The following is a 19,430-nucleotide window of genomic DNA, read 5'->3' on the forward strand; positions in this document are numbered from 1 at the left end:
TGCAGCCCCACTATTGCTGGGCTTGGGAAACAACCATCCACACCTATGGACAATTTAGAGTAACCAGTTAACTGAACCTGCATGTCTGTGAAGATTCACAGTCATCCAGGTCATAGTAAACTGTGGATGGTAGAAGAGAGCAACCTGCATGTCTTTGGGGGAAACCGGAGCACCCAGAGGAAACCCACACAAACTCCACACAGAAAGGCCCCTGTTGGCCACTGGGCTCGAACCCTGAACCTTCTTGCTGTGAGGCAACAGAGCTAACCACTACACTACCATGCCACCCTTATTAATGTCAAGACTAATTCCTGAAAAGGATCCCAATGGAAATAAACATTAGTTAGACATTTCTGAACCTGATCAAACCTGTTTTACAGGGGCGTAGTTAGGATTTTTCAAAGGGGGGGGTCACACACTGACTGGCAGCCTGAGTCACATACCGTACTGACTGGCAGCCTGAGTCACACACTGACTGGCAGTCGAAAGAAGGAGGAAAGTTTTGCTTGTTTTGACATAGGGAATTATTAACCCAAGAGGAAATACTCATAATTCGCAACTACTGCAGCTACACTGGCAGCTTGACCACTTTGTGTAAGATTGAATTTACGAAACTGAAAGGTGAAATGTTGTTCAGAATTGCTGTTAAAATAAAGATAGTGAAAATGAGTACAGTACCTCTCAAAAATGCTCTTAAAACTAAGGATGGTGTAAAAAGGAGGACGTCTTGTATCTTCTAACGTGAAACGTTTCCATAACACGGCCGTGTGAGATAGCTGCAGCAGCCTTTTGCAGGTACTCGACAAGCTATGGAACACTGCCGAGAGCGGTAGGTGCTTCATAATCTTCAAGATTATTTCATCTGGCAAATCGAGAACGCCTACATCGACCAAAAAGAATGGTTGAGCTTCCTGACCATACTAATGTTTTGGGCTAATTCTATCAAACCAAACAACAGCGACCATAGCATAAGCAAACCAAGCTCACTCACCGGCAACTGCTGCTTGGGCCGGTGTTTCTTGGTCTACCGAAGGCGATGATGCATCTTGTTTTGAGTCTGTTTTATCATAAAAAATTTACTTAGTACTAGAATAGAACTATGAAAAATATGTAACAAAAAATAATTACAATTGCTAGTTCTAGGTAGCTTAGAAACTGGCTCTTCCATTATTTCTGTTTCTTCCACATTTTTACCTCCGCCAAGGAGGTTATGTTTTCGGTAGCTTTGGTTTGTTTGTTTGTTTGTTGGTTTGTCTGTTAGCAACATTACGGAAAAAGTTATGAACGGATTGCTCTGAAATTTTTTCCAGAGGTGTGACTGGGCACAAGTAACAATCCATTAAATTTTGGCGGTGATCCGGATCACCTTCTGGATCCCTGAATTTTTTAAAGGATTCTTGGCGGAGGTCTGCGCTCTCCGAGTGCTTTTCTAGTCTTGATGTTGTGTTCTAGAAACGGCACTAAAACTTAGCTTTGAAGAAACAAAATGCAAATTTGATGGAAAAAAAACAGAAAAAAAAGAGTCTCTTCATGTCGAAAGAAGGAGGAAAGTTTCACTTGTTCTGACATGGCGAATTATTAACACAAGAGGAAATACTCGTAATTCGCAACTAAAAAGACTGCAGCTACACTGGCAGCTTGGCCATGCTTTCTAGTGCGATCGTGTTGCGCTTGTGCAGAACTGGGTTTTCGTGCTCAACCCACAGGAAGTCCATACAAGGTTATAGAAACCCTAATGAGGCTGAGGTGACAATCTCATTTCATCTCATTATCTGTAGCCGCTTTATCCTGTTCTACAGGGTCGCAGGCGAGCTGGAGCCTATCCCAGCTGACTACGGGCGAAAGGCGGGGTTCACCCTGGACAAGTCGCCAGGTCATCACAGGGCTGACACATAGACACAGACAACCATTCACACTCACATTCACACCTACGCTCAATTTAGAGTCACCAGTTAACCTAACCTGCATGTCTTTGGACTGTGGGGGAAACCGGAGCACCCGGAGGAAACCCACGCGGACACGGGGAGAACATGCAAACTCCGCACAGAAAGGCCCTCGTCGGCCCCGGGGCTCGAACCCGGACCTTCTTGCTGTGAGGCGACAGCGCTAACCACTACACTACCGTGCCGCCCCAGGTGACAATCTAATTTAAATTTTTTTTTTAGAAAAATTACAGTGGGCGCTTTTCTAATATTCTTATGCAGCTATTGAAAAAATGTATGGTCCGACAAGGGGGGGGGGGGGGGGGGGGGTCACGGGCACCCCAGGATCCCCCCAGCTACGCCCCTGTTTTATAATTCTTCTTTTCTTCTGGCTGCTCCCGATTAGGGGTCGCCACAGCGGATCTTTGTCTCCATTGCTCCCTGTCTTCCGCATCCTTCTCTACCACTTTCATGTCCTCTCTCACCACATCCATGTATCTCCTCTTTGGCCTTCCTCGTTTTCGTGTGCCTGGCAGCTCCATCCTCAGCATTCTCCTTCCAACATGCTCTGCGTCTCTTCTCAGGATGTGCCCGTACCATCTCAGTCTCATCTCTCTTAGCTTCATTCCCAAGCTCTCCACATGTGCTGTCCCTCTGATGTGCTTGTTCCTTATCCTGTCCAACCTCCCATCGCAAACCTTAACATCCTCAACTCCGCCACCTCCAACTTTGCCTCCTGTCTCTTCGTTAAGGGTCCGGTCTCCAATCCATACATCACAGCTGGTCTCACTACTGTCTTATACATTGTACCTTTCACTTCTGCTGGGACTTTCCGATCACAAATGACTCCCGAAATCCTTCTCCAACTGCTCCACCCTGCCTGCGCTCTCTTTCTCACTTCACTATCGCAGCCCCCATTTTCCTGCACAGTTGACCCCAGGGACTTGAATTCACCAACTTTCTTTACGTCTACTCCTTGCATCTTCACTACACTCTCATCCCCATTCTCATTCCACTTTGCTACTGTTCACCTTCATTCCTCTTCGTTCCAATGCATCCCTCCATCTCTCCAAACCCAACTCAACCTCCTTTCTACTGTCACCACATATCACAATATCATCCACAAACATCATGTTCCATGGTGACTCTTGCCTCACTTCGTCCGTCAAGCTATCCATCACTATGGCAAAGCCCCTGTTTTATAATTGTTGTTCTTAAAAAGTCAAACAAAATAGAGAAGTTTGATCTTTTATAGTTTTTTTTTAATTTAATACTAGTGCCAGAGCTTTTAAGGATAACTTTTGATGTCTGCATTTACAAATTTTCACTACAGAAATCAGAAAGATTTCCTGTTGTTTTTATTTTATTTTGTACACAAGAAGACTTTTTAAAGTATCAGGATACAAACCGCATGAGTCAAACCGGATACCGATCGAAAATAAAATCACTGGTTCATATGGCAAAGAAACGACAAGCAGTGAAAGCTCGCTTCATTCTATTGGCGCGCTGTATTGAACGACAACCGAATAAGCCAATGAACGATCAGAATACGCTGCCTAGCAGTGACGTTCCCAGGAAGTCATATGGAAAGAAATTAATAAGCCACGCCCACCATCCCCTCCTCCCTGCCGCACGTGACCCTCTAGTGAAGCTCCACGCGCGGCGAGAGCAAACTGACCGCTAACAGCTGAAACGCCACAGAGACTCGGCCTGTAAGTGTTATTACACAGATTTACCTCTCAGGAAACAGTTTACATATTAAAATTATTCAATAAATATGTGTGAGGGGCTCACGGGCTAGTGAGCTATTCTGTTTCTATTCCTCTCAGGAAATGAAGGAAGAACAGTTAGCAAAGCTGTGCTAGTCGTTATGCTAAGCTACACTACTGTATTGCTAGGCTAAACCCTCTTGCTGAGTTAATATGTTGTTATAATGCTTTAGCATGTTATTAAGTCGTTATTATTATACGTTTAGTATTCTTAAACTAAACTGCTTTCTAACTTCAAAACAAGTGCGTTGTGCCAATTTTTCCACACTGCTTCTCGGGGATAGACACGCCCCCAATGTCGTGATTGGTGGATAGCTAAACGTTACGTGCTTGGAAAGCATTGGCCAATCAGAGCACTGCAACATGGCGCTGGCGTACCTGAGATGTGGTGGGATTTAAAAAAAAAAAAAAGGAATAATTATTTCTTTTTCCACGCAACAGGGGAAAGATGGCGGACGACCCGAGCGCCGCGGACAGGAACGTGGAAATCTGGAAGATTAAGAAGTTGATCAAAAGCCTTGAAGCAGCCAGAGGGTAAGCAGAGTGACTGCCTTATTACAGACATGACAGATCAGGGGGCTGTCAGTAAATCAGAGCTGCATGTTGACAGCTAGCATGCTAACAGCTGTTGGACAGAGTGGAGCAGAAACTGGCAAAGATCCACAACACACTCACACTGCTTGGGCTAAAGCTGGCGAGTAAATACCCCAAAGCTTCTCAACATTTAAGTCAAGTCAACTTTATTGTCAAATATGCTATACATGCTCGACATATATGGAATCAATTTTGTGCCAAAATGTTCATACAATACTTTTGAAATATCAAACAAAAACAATAAATCAAAATGTAAAAAAAAAAGTCAATTTTTATTAGACTGGCAAACAAATTATTCGTGTAATCGTGCAAAATATCAGTCTATTACTCTTCAGAAACCTTTTATTTTTGTTGACGTAATTTATTTTGGTTGCGATTCCAGCTTTCTCGTTTGCGCTCCCTGACTTTTTGCTTGCAGTTTTGGCACAAACTTCCCGTGTGGGTGGGCTGTCCAGGAATGCATTCCCATTGGCTAACTTGTGTTTGACTGACAGCTCCGCTCAGCCATTACCCCGGAAGCTGTTGCGGCCGTTTCCTACTCGGATTCTGGCGGACTGTTTGGCGAGTGACCGATCCATTGATGGTAAACAAGGATCGAGTGGACTTCAGTGGCGACTATGATATTGAATTAATTCAACTAAGTGTAAGTACGGGACAAATGTGTTGTATGTGTTGCAGTAGTGCACATTATGCAGGTGTTTCGTGGCAAGTCAAATGTTAGCCTTAGCTCCACTACCCAATATAATAGCTGTCTTGCTAACGTTAAACACACCTGCATAATGTGTACGACTGCAACACATACAACACATTTGTCCTGTACTTACACTTTGTTGAATTAATTCAATATCATAGTCGCCACTGAAGTCCACTCGATCCTTGTTTACCGTCAATGGATCGGTCACTCGTCAAACAGTCCGCCAAAATCCGAGTAGGAAATGGCCGCAACAGCTTCCGGGGGAATGGCTGAGCATAGCTGTCAGTCAAACACAAGTTACCCAATGGGAATGCATTCCTGGACAGCCTACCCACACGTGAAGTTTGTGCCAAAACTGCAAGCAAAAAGTCAGGGAGCGCAAACGAGAAAGCTGGAATCGCAACCAAAATAAATTACGTCAAACAAAACTGAGAAAGATGCGAAACAAAAATAAAAGGTTTTGGAGGGGTAATAGACTGATATTTTGCACGATTACATGAATAATTTGTTTGCCAGTCTAAAAAAATTGACTTTTTTTTTTATTCTGATTTATCGTTTTTGTTTGATATTTCAAAAGTATTGTATGAACATTTTGGCACAAAATTTGATTCCATGGACATACAGCACAGATGAAATTTCAGTCCTCTCTGACCCACGGTGCAAACACGCAATGCAATAAATAAAAACAGAATAACTGAAATAAACAGTATAAACACTCTAGATAAGAACTAGACATAGACTAAGCACTCATATATATATATATATATATATATATATATATATATATATATATATATATATATATATACACACACAGTGCCTTGCAAAAGTATTCATACCCCTTGAACTTTTTCACATTTTTCCACCTTACAACCACGAACTTAAAAGTTTTTTATTGAGATTTTTATGTGACGGACCAACACAGAGTAGCACATAATTGTGAAGTGAAACGAAAATGATAAATGGTCTTCAAAATTTTAAACAAATAAAAATGTGATGTGCATTAGTATTCAGCCCCCTGTACTCTGAGCCCTCTAAATACAATCCAGTGCAATCAATTGCCTTCAGAAGTCATCTAATTAGTTAATAGAGTCCTACTGTGTGTAATTTACTCTCAGCATAAATACACTTGTTCTGTGAAGGCCTCAGTGGTTTGTTAGAGAACACTGAAGAACAAACAGCATCATGAAGACCAAAGAACTCACCAGACAGGTCAGGGATAAAGTTCTGGAGAAGTTTAAAGCAGGGTTAGGTTATAAAAAAATATCCCAAGCTCTGAACATCTCAAGAAGCACTGTTCAATCCATCATTCAAAAATGGAAAAAGTATGGCACAACTGCAAACCTACCAAGACATGGCCGTCCACCTAAACTGACAGAGCGAGCAAGGAGAGCACTGGTCAGAGAAGCAGCCAAGAGGCCCATGATCACTCTGGAGGAGCTGCAGAAATCCACAGCTCAGGTGGGAGAATCTGTGCACAGGACAACTATAAGTTGTACACTCCACAAATCTGGCCTTTTTGGAAGAGTGGCAAGAAGAAAGCCATTGTTGAAAGACAGGCATAAGAAGTCCTGTTTGCCAGAAGCCATGTAGGGGACACAGCAAACATGTGGAAGACGGTGCTTTGGTCAGATGAGACCAAAGTTGAACTTTTTGGCCTAAATGCAAAGCGCTATGTGTGGCGGAAAACTAACACTGCTCATCACCCTGCACACACCATCCCCACTGTGAAACATGGTGGTGGCAGCATCATGCTATGGGGATGCTTTTCTTCAGCAGGGACAGGGAAGCTGGTCAGAGTTGATGGGAAGATGGATGGAGCTAAATGCAGGGCAATCCTGGAAGAAAACCTGTTGGAGGCTGCAAAAGACTTGAGACTGGGAAGGAGATTCACCTTCCAGCAAGACAACGACCCTAAACATACAGCCAGAGCTACAATGGAATGGTTTAGATCAAAGAATATTCATGTGTTCGAATGGCCCAGTCAAAGTCCAGACCTAAATCCCATTGAGCATCTGTGGCAAGACTTGAGAATTGCTGTTCACAGACGCTCTCCATCCAATCTGGCTGAGCTTGAGCTATTTTGCAAAGAAGAATGGGCAAAAATTTCAGTGTCTAGATGTGCAAAGCTGGTAAAGACATACCACAAAAGACTTGCAGCTGTAATTGCAGCAAACGGTGGCTCTACAAAGTATTGACGCGGGGGGCTGAATACTAATGCACATCACATTTTTCAGATTTTTATTTGTTTAAAATTTTGAAGACCATTTATCATTTCCGTTTCACTTCACAATTCTGTGCTACTCTGTGTTGGTCTATCACATAAAATCTCAATAAAAAACTTTTAAGTTCGTGGTTGTAAGGTGGAAAAATGTGAAAAAGTTCAAGGGGTATGAATACTTTTGCAAGGCACTGTATATCAGGGCTCAAAATTCGCGGTGGTCCGGTCGCCCGAGGCGACTTAATTTGTCATTTGGCGGGTAATTCCTGTCACTAGGCAGCCCGGCTGGCTAGTTGAAAATAAAAAATGTATATGAAGCGAAGATTCAGACTAGGGCTTTGCGATATATCGAATATACTCAATATATCTCCGAAAATTCTGTGTGAGATACATAAAATTATTATATTGTAACTATCGAGTATTTTATGATCATCTGCCGACTTGCGTTTGTTTCATGTTTGTTTAAAACCTTTTCCGGTGGTTTTCTCCCTGTCCCTCAGCCAGTAACGTAAGAGGCTGCCTAAGGGGGAAAAAAAAAACAATAACGTCACGCACTCGCCAACCAATCCCGGGCGACATCTCGGTGCTGAAAGGAACTTGTGGGAAGATTTTCTAGTTTCGGTTTACAGCGCTGACTCAGTTCGTGCAATTGCTGGTGTTGCATAGGCTACCGTGTAAGCTCTGTCAATTTGAGTGACAAATTAAAAGTGGAAGCGGACGAATTGGTTCCTAAAAGAACTAGTAAGGGGTCAGTCATCTGGCATTTTTTTGGATTATATTATGGTGCTCTGTGTTTGTTCTCATTTATGTATTTAACAACAGTCTCCAAATACTCAGGTCTTGAAATAAATGCACATTAGTCATGAACAATGGTAGCTACTCTCTTTTGTGTTATTTTTGACAGAAGTAAAATTCATACATGAACAAATTTTGGCGCATTGACTTTCTGTTTGGCGAGTTACTTTGGAAGGGAACTAGTCCGGCTGGCTGGTGAAAAAATATATGAATTTCGAGCCCTGAGCAAACACATTTAGACACATTCAGTGTCATGATTATCTTTTTAAAATAGTATATGTATTGAAGCAGCAAGCTAAAAGTTATAAATAGTCCTTTTAGAAGAAACCTTTATTTTTCACATGCACACTTCAAGCACAGTGAAATTCATCCTCTGCATTTAACCCATCTGAAGCACTGAACACACACACACCCAGAGCGCCCGGGGAGCAGTCAGGGGTTTGGTACTTCGCTCAAGGGCACCTCAGCCCAAGGCCGCCCCACGTTATCCTAACCTGCAAGTCTTTGGACTGTGGGGGAAACCGGAGCACCCGGAGGAAACCCGCGCAGACACGGGGAGAACACGCAAACTCCACACAGAAAGGCCCTCGCTGGCCGCTGGGTTCAAACCCGGAACCTTCTTGCTGTGAGGCGACAGCGCTAACCGCTACACCACCATGCTGCCTTTTATCCAGCTCATGCTCAAGAAAGTGAGTAGACTTGATGTGTTTACACTCCGTGACATGCTGTACTTACTTACTTAGTCCTCTTCGTCCTGGGCGGGACATAAGGCATCAACAAGGCGTCTCCATTTGTTCCTGTCGTTTGCAGCATGTTGTGCCTTACCCCATGAGAGCCCCATCTCCTTCAGTTCGTGCATGATGGTACGCCTCCATGTGGTTTTCGGGCGTCCTTGCTAAAGATATCATAGTCGCCACTAAACTAGTCGCTTTTCGGCGAAATTTGCCGTTTTGCAAACAAAATGTCATTCTCGTGATTCATCTAGATCCGAAGAGGGGTTTTTTTGGGGTGGGTGGGGGTTGGGATCAGCGGTGGATGGGACTGTCAGTAAAATGGGATTGCCATCTTCACAAGAGTCATTTGGCCAATCACAAACATCCAAGTCAATCCATCTTTCCCACGGCGAACTAAACCTTTACCTGACTAAACCACGGACAGTAAACATACGACCTGCGTCAGAGACTTCAGCGATCTATGGACACTAGCGACAGGCTTGAGGTAAGTCTCGTTATCTGCCAGCAATGTAATATGCTGTGTAAATTAAACTTGGTTTGTCAAAGATAATCTTACTTTAGCAACGTTACGTGTGTCGTGACATGAAACCTTTTCCAACATGTTTAACATTATACATAATTTAAAGTTTTTCAGCTAGTATGCTAACGTTGGCCAGGATGTCAGCTAACATCAGTGAATTGTGTGTTAACGTTAACCTTTCATACCAGTTGGTTCAGTTGGAGTAATTTTTGTGAAGGCTATCTCTACTGCATCCGGACTGTTATCTGATGATAATGCGACATTGTCACAAGATGAGGAATGAAAACGAACACGTAACATTAACGTTAGTACACCGGCGTTTTTTAAGTGATTGAAACGCCTTCTCCGGCGGATCATTTAACATGGCTGGATGTAGTTAGAGTTAGCCTTTACAAACGTTTATGGGAACAAAAAGGAGCCCTGACCCAGCCGATAATATTTGGTCAGTTCTCTTCCAGAATGCGGGAGCTTAAAGAGGAAGACGCTGTTTACTGTATGTAGCAAAGCTTGCTGCAGGTCTGAGGTGCAGGTGGAGCTGGGCCTGGCTAAAAATCCAGGTCAAGACTGAAGTGAAGGGAGTTCAGCACAGCTTCCCGCTGTCAGTTATTTCATAAGATAGACAAAGCCGGGTATTCAAAACGCAGCCTTTGCCAAAAAGAAATAAATTACAGCAACAAAGGCGCTCATGCTCTTGTGGCACACGGCCAAACGGGTGCACCGTCAAAAAGTGTGCACTGTTCTGACCACATCCAGTGTCCTTCCAGTCCCACAGCAAAGTGCTTCCAAGGGGCCTGATGTTATGAGGGAGCGAGTCAGGGTGCCTGTACCAACATTTCAGCGAGTTGCCAATGCAGAGGTGTGTACAGATTAGGCTAAATAGGCTAGGCTTGTAGTTTTCTGTAATTCTACCATTTCACTGTTTAACAGGTTACTTGATATTTGCCAGTAGGCTAATGTTAGGCAAAATAGGAGTAGACTAGCCTACATTACCAAAAAATATTGTACAGTGCATGTTTTAGAGATTAACTACCTAGCCTAGATCATGTCAATTAGAATGAGGATCCAGTCTTAACAACTTTGTAATAGCAATGGAAGTTTGTGAATATTAAACCAGCTTTAATAATGTAAATCTAATAATATTTTCTTTGTTTAGGCAATGGTTCTGGCTACTCTTGCTGAATATTCACTTCCTTTGCACCAGTGATGGTGAACCTGGCCCAAGTGCTGGCTGAAGACAAAGTAGCCCTAAGTGGGCTGAAGCTATGTTGCCCTAAAGAGACACCTGGCAAAGCAGAGGAAACTGGCCATGGAACGGCTTGTCCAGGCCAAAAAAATGAAGAAATGAGATTTACTATTAGTAAATTACTCAGCTTGACATTGTTGTTACTTGATTGTGGTTGATTTTGTTGATTGACCATCAGCCATTTTGCACTGATTGACCAAAAAACAAAGTTATGTTAATAAACAGGTTTTTTGTTTACCTGGAGCTATGTTGCACCTTTTTTCGGAGAGGGGGCGGGCTCGGGTTTTGGTTACATCGGGGGGTAAAAAAGTGTGTCACCTTTTTCAGACCTGAGTTTGCAGGTATGAGCTCATTTCCGCATAAAACTGCACTCACTGGATCTGAGACTCATCTCATCTCATTATCTGTAGCCGCTTTATCCTTCTACAGGGATAAGCTGACTACAGCTGACTACAGGCGAAAGGCGGGGTTCACCCTGGACAAGTCGCCAGGTCATCACAGGGCTGACACATAGACACAGACAACCATTCACATTCACACCTACGCTCAATTTAGAGTCACCAGTTAACCTAACCTGCATGTCTTTGGACTGTGTGGGAAACCGGAGCACCCGGAGGAAACCCACGCGGACACGGGGAGAACATGCAAACTCCACACAGAAAGGCCCTCGCCGGCCACGGGGCTTGAACCCGGACCATCTTGCTGTGAGGCGACAGCGCTAACCACTACACCACCGTGCCGGCCCGGATCTGAGACTATTATTATTTTTTTTATTTTTAAAGCAAAGGGAATTGCCTTACCTCACACCAAAAATTGACTTTGTTTTATTTATTATGGCTTACGGATTACTGTTTATAGTATTTTTTTCATATTGAAACATTTTACTATTTTTAAGCCATTTTTTGATCGACAGCGTTTCTTTACATGTTCCAAAGACTTTTGCACAGGACTAGAAATGCATGCGTGTGTGTGGTTTTGCAGGAATGGCACCAGTATGATTTCCCTCATCATCCCCCCGAAGGACCAGATCTCCCGGGTGGCTAAAATGCTGGCAGACGAGTTTGGGACGGCGTCCAACATTAAGAGCAGAGTGAACAGACTGTCTGTGCTGGGAGCCATCACTTCAGTCCAGCAGAGACTCAAGCTCTACAACAAGGGTGTGTGTGTGTGTGTGTGTGTGTGTGCACCAAAACGTGTGTGAATGTGTGTTACATGGTGTTTTTATCCCTGTGTGTGCAGTGTTTATTTCGATCGTCTTTTCATTTAATGCTGGTGTTCTGGTTACAGTGCCCCCCAATGGCCTGGTGGTGTACTGCGGAACCATCATGACCGAGGAGGGCAAGGAGAAGAAAGTCAACATCGACTTTGAGCCGTTCAAGCCGATCAACACATCGCTGTATTTGTGCGACAACAAGTTTCACACGGAGGTTAGAGAGAGATATGTTTTTAGACTGTCTCGGTTCTCTGTAGTCCTGCATTAAGTACTGGTCTGGTTTTTGGTATGATGTTGTGGTTCCATGACTCACCATCTCACCCCGTGTAACTGTCTCACCTCAGGCTCTTACTGCGTTGCTCTCGGACGACAGTAAGTTCGGTTTTATCGTGATCGACGGCAGCGGCGCCCTCTTCGGAACTCTGCAAGGCAACACGAGGGAGGTTCTGCACAAATTCACAGTGGACCTGCCAAAAAAGCACGGTAAGGTGCTCAGCATGGTGCGGATCTCTGTCTGTGTACATGTTCATGTGTTTAAGGTCTTGAACACGAGCAGACGAGATTTTCCTCCCTCTCTCAGGACGAGGCGGTCAGTCCGCCCTGCGATTCGCCCGCCTCAGGATGGAGAAAAGACACAACTACGTGAGGAAGGTGGCGGAGACGGCCGTGCAGCTGTTCGTCTCCAACGACAAGGTCAACGTCGCCGGGATGGTCCTCGCCGGATCGGCTGACTTTAAAACGGAGCTCAGCCAATCAGACATGTTTGACTCGGTGTGTTCCTTCGTTCCCTTCGTGCTCTTACTCTATTGTCTTGAAATCAGTCGTGTGCGGAGTTTTAAAATCTTCTCTCTGTTCAGAGGTTACAAGCCAAGGTGCTGAAACTGGTGGACATTTCGTACGGAGGAGAGAACGGGTTCAACCAGGCGATTGAACTATCGGCCGAGGTGCTCTCCAACGTCAAGTTCATTCAGGAGAAGAAGCTGATCGGTAAGAAATCTCATAGAACTCATCTCATTATCTGTAGCCGCTTTATCCTGTTCTACAGGGTCGCAGGCAAGCTGGAGCCTATCCCAGCTGACTACGGGCGAAAGGCGGGGTACACCCTGGACAAGGCGCCAGGTCATCACAGGGCCGACACATAGACACAGACAACCATTCACACTCACATTCACACCTACGCTCAATTTAGAGCCACCAGTTAACCTAACCTGCATGTCTTTGGACTGTGGGGGAAACCGGAGCACCCGGAGGAAACCCACACGGACACGGGGAGAACATGCAAACTCCGCACAGAAAGGCCCTCGCCGGCCACGAGGCTCGAACCCAGAGTTTCTGGCTGTGAGGCGACAGCGCTAACCACTACACCACCATGCCGCCTAAACTAGACAGGGACACTCTAACGAGTGCAAACCCCGCCTTTTCCCTATTAAAATACATTGGGCGAAAATTTCGAAGTTCTGCCATGACCTTGACCTTTGACCTCCAAAATTTAATGGTTTCCTTCCTGGGTGATTGGCAACACGTACAAAATTTGGTCCAAATCGATCCATTGGTTCTTGAGATATCTTGCAGACAGACAGACAGATACACACACACACAGACTGACGCAGGTGAAAATAATAACCCCTCCCACTACTGTCGGCGGGGTTAATAAGAAATATTAAGTGTAATTAATTAATACTGTCATTGGCAATAGTGTGTCATAAAAGATGAAAGAAATAACCAAATTGTCAAATTAAATGAATAATTTTGCCAAAAATTCCCACCCACACCACACGCTCATTTTGTTTGCCAGTACGAGTTTCACATCGTTTAAAGATGACAAGAAAAGGACAGAAACGCTCTTCTGACATCATTCATTCTTTGCATCCTTTACATGTTTTGTGTGTGAGCCTGTTGTTTATAATTTGAGTTTTTTGTATCTGTGTTCTAATGACTGTACTGTACTGGGCTGGGTTTCCCAAAAGCCTCGAAACACTAAGAGCATCTTAACTAGGGGAGAGAGTGAGTGTTCATTGTGCTGCTCGCTCAACCGTTTAACGATCTTTGTGCTGCGATGCTTTTGGGAAACCCACCCCTGTACTGTTCCGTACCGTACCGTACCGGTACCTGATGTCGGGTCAGAAGCTGTGATCGTGATCCACTGCGGTTGTAATAGTTTTGAGACTCGAGCTCTCGATCCAGATGTTCTGGACTGAATTTGAGCCTCAGAATACACATCCTTGACTGTCGTGTTTGTTTTTAGGGCGCTACTTTGATGAGATCAGTCAGGACACGGGGAAGTACTGTTTCGGAGTCGATGATACGCTCAAAGCGCTGGAGATGGGAGCGGTGGAGATTCTCATCGTCTATGAGAACCTGGACACCATGCGCTATGTACTACGCTGCCATGGCGCAGAGGGCAGTGGGCCTGAAAATGGTACACACACACACACACACACACACACTTGATTGGATGTGTTACACAATTATAAAATGTGGAAACAATAATTATTATTTATGTTGGATATAAAATACACATTAATGCCGTGTGTTATTTTTCCTCATTAGATGAGAAGACACTATATTTGACGCCAGAGCAGGAGAAGGATAAGTCTCACTTCACAGACAAAGAGGTGCCTTTCTTCAGCTCCTTTTCCCTTAAACAGACATTCGTTGGCTGATTGATTGATTGATTTTTACAAATTTGATCCTGAATCAACCAGGAAATGTGCGTTTTCCTGTTACTAGGAGACCGCAACAGGAAAATCAACACAGCGGTCTCACTCAATTGGTTCAAGCCTTCAGCGATTTTTAGTCCAGATTTTTTTTTTTCCCCCTCCACGCAGATACGGTGGTTTTATTATGATTTAACGTTGTTCAGGGAGTCCACTGCTCCATAATCGCCTGCTTTTCCTTCTCTCTGTATTGACTGGCTTCGTTTCAACACCAGATTTACATCCCGAGTAAAGAATTCAGCCTTTATTCATACCTGAGCGATAATCAGCGATAATCTCTAAATCTTTTGTGTTTTGCAAGAAGCTGCTTTTCTCCTTTTCTTTTTGTGTACATACTGTATAAAGCTCAGGATTTCAGCATAAACACCTAGGTGATCAGCCTGCCGTCCTTCTCCATCTCTTGTTTCAGTGCTGCTATTGTTAATGCTGGTGTGTGCACGGTGTGAGCGTGTTTTTGTGTCTCAGACAGGGCAAGAACACGAACTCTTAGAGAGCATGCCACTGCTCGAGTGGTTCGCCAACAGCTACAAGAAATTCGGGGCGACACTGGAGATCGTGACGGACAAAAGTCAGGAAGGCTCGCAGTTTGTGAAGGGCTTCGGCGGGATCGGGGGTGAGAGTTCACAGACAAAGTCTTCAGTGGACGATTATTGGGTGAAAACGGAAACGATCGTACTGGAGCGTCCACTGGACGTGTCACTTCCTGTTCTCACTTACACTTAAGCTATTTCATGTCACGTTAAGCGTAAACTCCTCCGTCGTGAAGATGTCAAAGTTTGAGCTTTACCTCTGACTGCTGCAAAGCGCTATGAATGAGCTGTTGCTATAGAAACAATAACGCATTAGAACGAGCGCATTAATATAAACCTGTTATCGAAAACCAATCAAAACTTCCTGAGAATTCAGCAGTGCTTACGACATAATTGTACTTTTTTTCAATAAAAATTAAACAATTATATACAATATATTATTCTATCCACATTCACTGGATATGAGCCATCGCGTGCTCTGACTGGCTACTCTACTACTAGGATATCAGCTCATATACCGTGAGTAGAGAAAAACAAAATGGCGGAGCGTGTCACTGAACCAACTGAGAACAAAATAAAAACTACTCAAAAACAAAACCACAAAAAAAGTAAAATATGGAATGAAAGTATTTGATGGTAAGAATGTATTTTTTAATTTATTTTTTCAATAATAATTATTATTATTATTATTGCGTTTTTCACAAATTGCTCCTGTCATTTTGCTGCTAGTTTGTTTACCTTCATCTTTAAGCATTAAAATTTGTTGAATTATTATTATTATTTTTTAAGACTGGTCAAATAAGTTTGAAAATTACATCACTGAAATGTCCAAGGAATAATTAAATGTCTAAAGCTATTCTGTACCTCAGCAAGATGGCACTTTCGACAAAAAAACAACACTAAAGTCACTTCATTTGTATAAAGTTTTATTTATTGAATTTGCTAAAAATAAAAATGCTCTGTTTCTGAAAATCCAGTGAATGCGGATGGAATAAAACAGTGTTTCCGCTCAATCTCGTCGTACGCGGCTTATAGCCGCTATTGGCTCATGTATGACTCAATTTTGTGGAATAATTAAGTGTCGTGTGTGTGTGCGCACGCACGTGTGTACTGTATATTTAAATGCATCTCAGTGTAAATAAAAAAATCGGGAAGATAAAGTTAACCTATTTGCAAAAAAAGATATAAATTAAATATGAAGTGAAAAAGTAAACAGTAAGGATGTGATTTTTATATTCAGTAATAATCTCTGTTAGTGAAGATCAGTGCAGATACAGAGTCGCAGTATCGTCCGTCCCTACTAAAGAATTTTTAAATTAATCATAATTTATTTACTTGAAAGAGATATATATGTACATGTGAAATGGAGATCGGCGCCGCCAAACGTGCCATGAAATGGTGCAGGAAGGGCTTTGACTTTTGATATATAAAAGTACATTCAGGGTTAAGGGTGAGTTGTTGATTTGCGATGGGACTTATGAGATTTGAAATGAAAATATGCTTCAGTTGCCAGATGGACACTGAGCTGTTTTTTTTTTTTTTTTTCCTTTTTTTCTCTCTTTTTGCTACTCGTGTAGGAATTCTGCGATACAGAGTGGATTTCCAGGGCATGGACTATCAGGGAGAAGACGAGGACTTGTACGACTTGGATGACTACTAGGTAGTCGAGACTGATGAATGGAGAAATTTTGGATTTCCCCTTTACAACGCCGTGGACGAGCGGGGAAGGAAAAGCTGATGAATCAGCGACGAGAGGAACGATTTGTCAGAGCGACCTTAAACACGGTGACTGATTGGAGCTGAGTGTGTTTGGCTCCTTGAAGCATCATTAACACGTCACACAGCAACAGGACAGACATGTGAGGAAGGAAGGAAGTCCTCCAGACGCAAGCCATTTCTCAAGCCTCGTTTTTTACTGATTCCTGCTGCTGCTTTGAGTTCATGGCATTTTTAATAAAGTACATGAAAAGCCAAGGGGATTAACCGTGCGCCGCTGTCTCACCCTCATCATCCAGACCTGCATTTCGTTCATTTCTGCTGAAGTATCGATCCCTGAGCCGGTTAAATCTCTGTGAAGGACCATCGCGAAGCTGGATCGCTTCTGTGAACTGCTGAGAATGGATGTGTGTCTCGCTTTAGCCTTTAGGAAACGTCCCACCACTGTTTAAATGGATGGAATGTGACTGCACGGTTAACCCGGTTCTGAACTCGGGTCGTAATCTGAGATTTGGATTTAGGAGCTGTGAGCTCATGTTTTCTGAAACACAAGCTGGATTAGTGACTTTACTCCTGCATGAGAACACCAGAGCACACTGGAAGTTGTGGATTTTTCAGACTCCACTTCCTGTTCTTTCACATGCAAACTTTCTCTGGGCAGATTTGCTTTTAAAAAAAAATAAGTGACATAAAACTGATGTTGGACCTGATCACTCCTGAGGCAGCAGGCAAACGCCATTTAGACAGTCTAATGAGAGAAAACACGCACAGGTGCTTTCTATTTTAACATGCATTTCCTGTATTTTCTCATCTCTGTGCCTAATCCATCAATATTTTGTATGACTCATTTGTTACACAAGCTCACATTAAACGTTCTCATCGTTTGCACATTTTTTTGGGTTCTTGTCTGTTCATTTCCTTCATCACATTCCCCCTCAGCTTATTTCCAAGAACCTTTTTAAAAATGTTTTAGCATTTTTAAAAAATTATCTTTTTTTAGTTCCCTTCTAAATGTAGCACAAGGTTTATTGTACACTGGTGGGGAAAGTTACTGAGAAATTATACTTTGGTGGAAGTACAGCTCAGTGAAAGTTAAAACAGTGCTGCCTTTTAAATGTACTCATGCATTTAAAGAAATAAAAAATATTCGTTATTTTAATTAAAGTAAATAAATCGATTAAATTCAGAAGGTCACAGATGATGATGAGGCACGATTCTTGATGGTGTTTTTCAACACTGATTCATTTGATTTGACACTTTAAATGGAAAAATTATAAATAAAATGTGTGATTGAGGTGCCGCAAGCCCTTCCAGATTTTTTTTTTTAAAGGTCAAAATGAAAATGTTGAAAAATAAGCTAAAAGTCATTTTTTATTTAATTCAAGTGAAGTATAAATATCCCAAAAATAATACCTAATTATACAAACACAATATGATTACTAAATTGCTTGATTTTTTTTTTTTTTACAAATAATTTTATAAGGGGCGGCACGGTGGTGTAGTGGTTAGCACTGTCGCCTCACAGCAAGAAGGTCCTGGGTTCGAGCCCCGTGGCCGGCGAGGGCCTTTCTGTGTGGAGTTTGCATGTTCTCCCCGTGTCCGCGTGGGTTTCCTCCGGGTGCTCCGGTTTCCCCCACAGTCCAAAGACATGCTGGTTAGGTTAACTAGGTGAGGGCCATATGTATATTATCATGTGATATTTCATGCCACCCTCGATAAATAAAGTTCATTATTATTATTACCCCGCCTTTCGCCTGTAGTCAGCTGGGATAGGCTCCAGCTTGCCTGCGACCCTGTAGAAGGATAAAGCGGCTAGAGATAATGAGATGAGATGAGATAATTTTATAAGATCTATCCATCCATCCATCCATTATCTGTAGCCGCTCATCCTGTTCTACAAAGTTGCAGGTGAGCTGGAGCCTATCCCAGCTGACTGTGGGTGAGAGGCAGGGTTCAGCCTGGACAAGTCGCCAGGTCATCACAGGGCTGACACATAGACACAGACAACCATTCACGCTCACATTCACACCTACGGTCAATTTAGAGTCACCAGTTAACCTAACCTGCATGTCTTTGGACTGTGGAGGAAACTGGAGCACCCGGAGGAAACCCACGCAGAGAACATGCAGACTCCACACAGAAAGGCCCTCGCTGGCTGCTGGGCTCGAACCCAGAACCTTCTTCCTGTGAGGCAACAGTGCTAATTTTATAAGATAATACTTTTATTTAAACCTGAAGCAAAAAACGTGTTTTGTGTCCTGCATAATTGAAATAGTAGTAATAATATTAATAATTCATTTAAATACCTGTTACTTATTTGATATAACTTGTTTCAGCTAGAATGCTAATTTCTTTAAATATAATTATTTTAATTAGCATATTGATTTATTTAAATTACTTATTTTGCAGACCCTTGAGGATTTCCTTAGCTGTACAGTTTTTTCCCTAAATGTTTTTTTCCTATATAAATAATATGTAGTTTGTTCAATTATTTATATATTTCAGTGTGTTTTTGGACTCCTGAGGAGTTCCTGAACTATAAGGAACTTCTCCTTGATTTAATTTTAACTCGTCACATAGCCTTTAAGTACAGTTTGCTACTCGTATTTATTACTCATCAATACTTCCGTCAGCACTGTTTGTTTATTTTTAATCACGGTTTAAGAGGCTTTTAACTCCGAGGTGGAAGAATTTACCCTGGAACACGGCGCGCCCACTCAACTCTTCCGCCTTGTTCACGTCCTCAGACCAACCAATCCGAG

The 19,430-nt window shown here is 42.9% G+C and overlaps 1 protein-coding gene across 2 annotated transcripts; it reads left to right on the plus strand.

The window, feature by feature from the left end:
- Nucleotides 1-3,551: 3,551 nt before the first annotated feature.
- Nucleotides 3,552-17,561, plus strand: LOC132873747 (eukaryotic peptide chain release factor subunit 1). 2 transcript variants are annotated; one of them, XM_060909554.1, is made up of 11 exons: nucleotides 3,552-3,634; nucleotides 4,133-4,225; nucleotides 11,474-11,649; nucleotides 11,780-11,919; nucleotides 12,050-12,188; nucleotides 12,286-12,476; nucleotides 12,563-12,692; nucleotides 13,951-14,124; nucleotides 14,256-14,320; nucleotides 14,888-15,035; nucleotides 16,530-17,561. In XM_060909554.1, the coding sequence occupies exons 2-11, from the start codon at nucleotides 4,140-4,142 to the stop codon at nucleotides 16,610-16,612; spliced, it is 1,332 nt and encodes a 443-aa protein (XP_060765537.1). In that variant the 5' UTR covers nucleotides 3,552-3,634; nucleotides 4,133-4,139; the 3' UTR covers nucleotides 16,613-17,561. The 2 variants fall into 2 exon arrangements, with proteins under 2 accessions (XP_060765537.1, XP_060765538.1); XM_060909555.1 differs by lacking the exon at nucleotides 14,888-15,035.
- The last annotated feature ends 1,869 nt before the right edge of the window (nucleotides 17,562-19,430 follow it).

The sequence above is a fragment of the Neoarius graeffei genome, chromosome 25, assembly GCF_027579695.1.
Source record: "Neoarius graeffei isolate fNeoGra1 chromosome 25, fNeoGra1.pri, whole genome shotgun sequence".
In the NCBI taxonomy this organism is placed as follows: domain Eukaryota; kingdom Metazoa; phylum Chordata; class Actinopteri; order Siluriformes; family Ariidae; genus Neoarius; species Neoarius graeffei.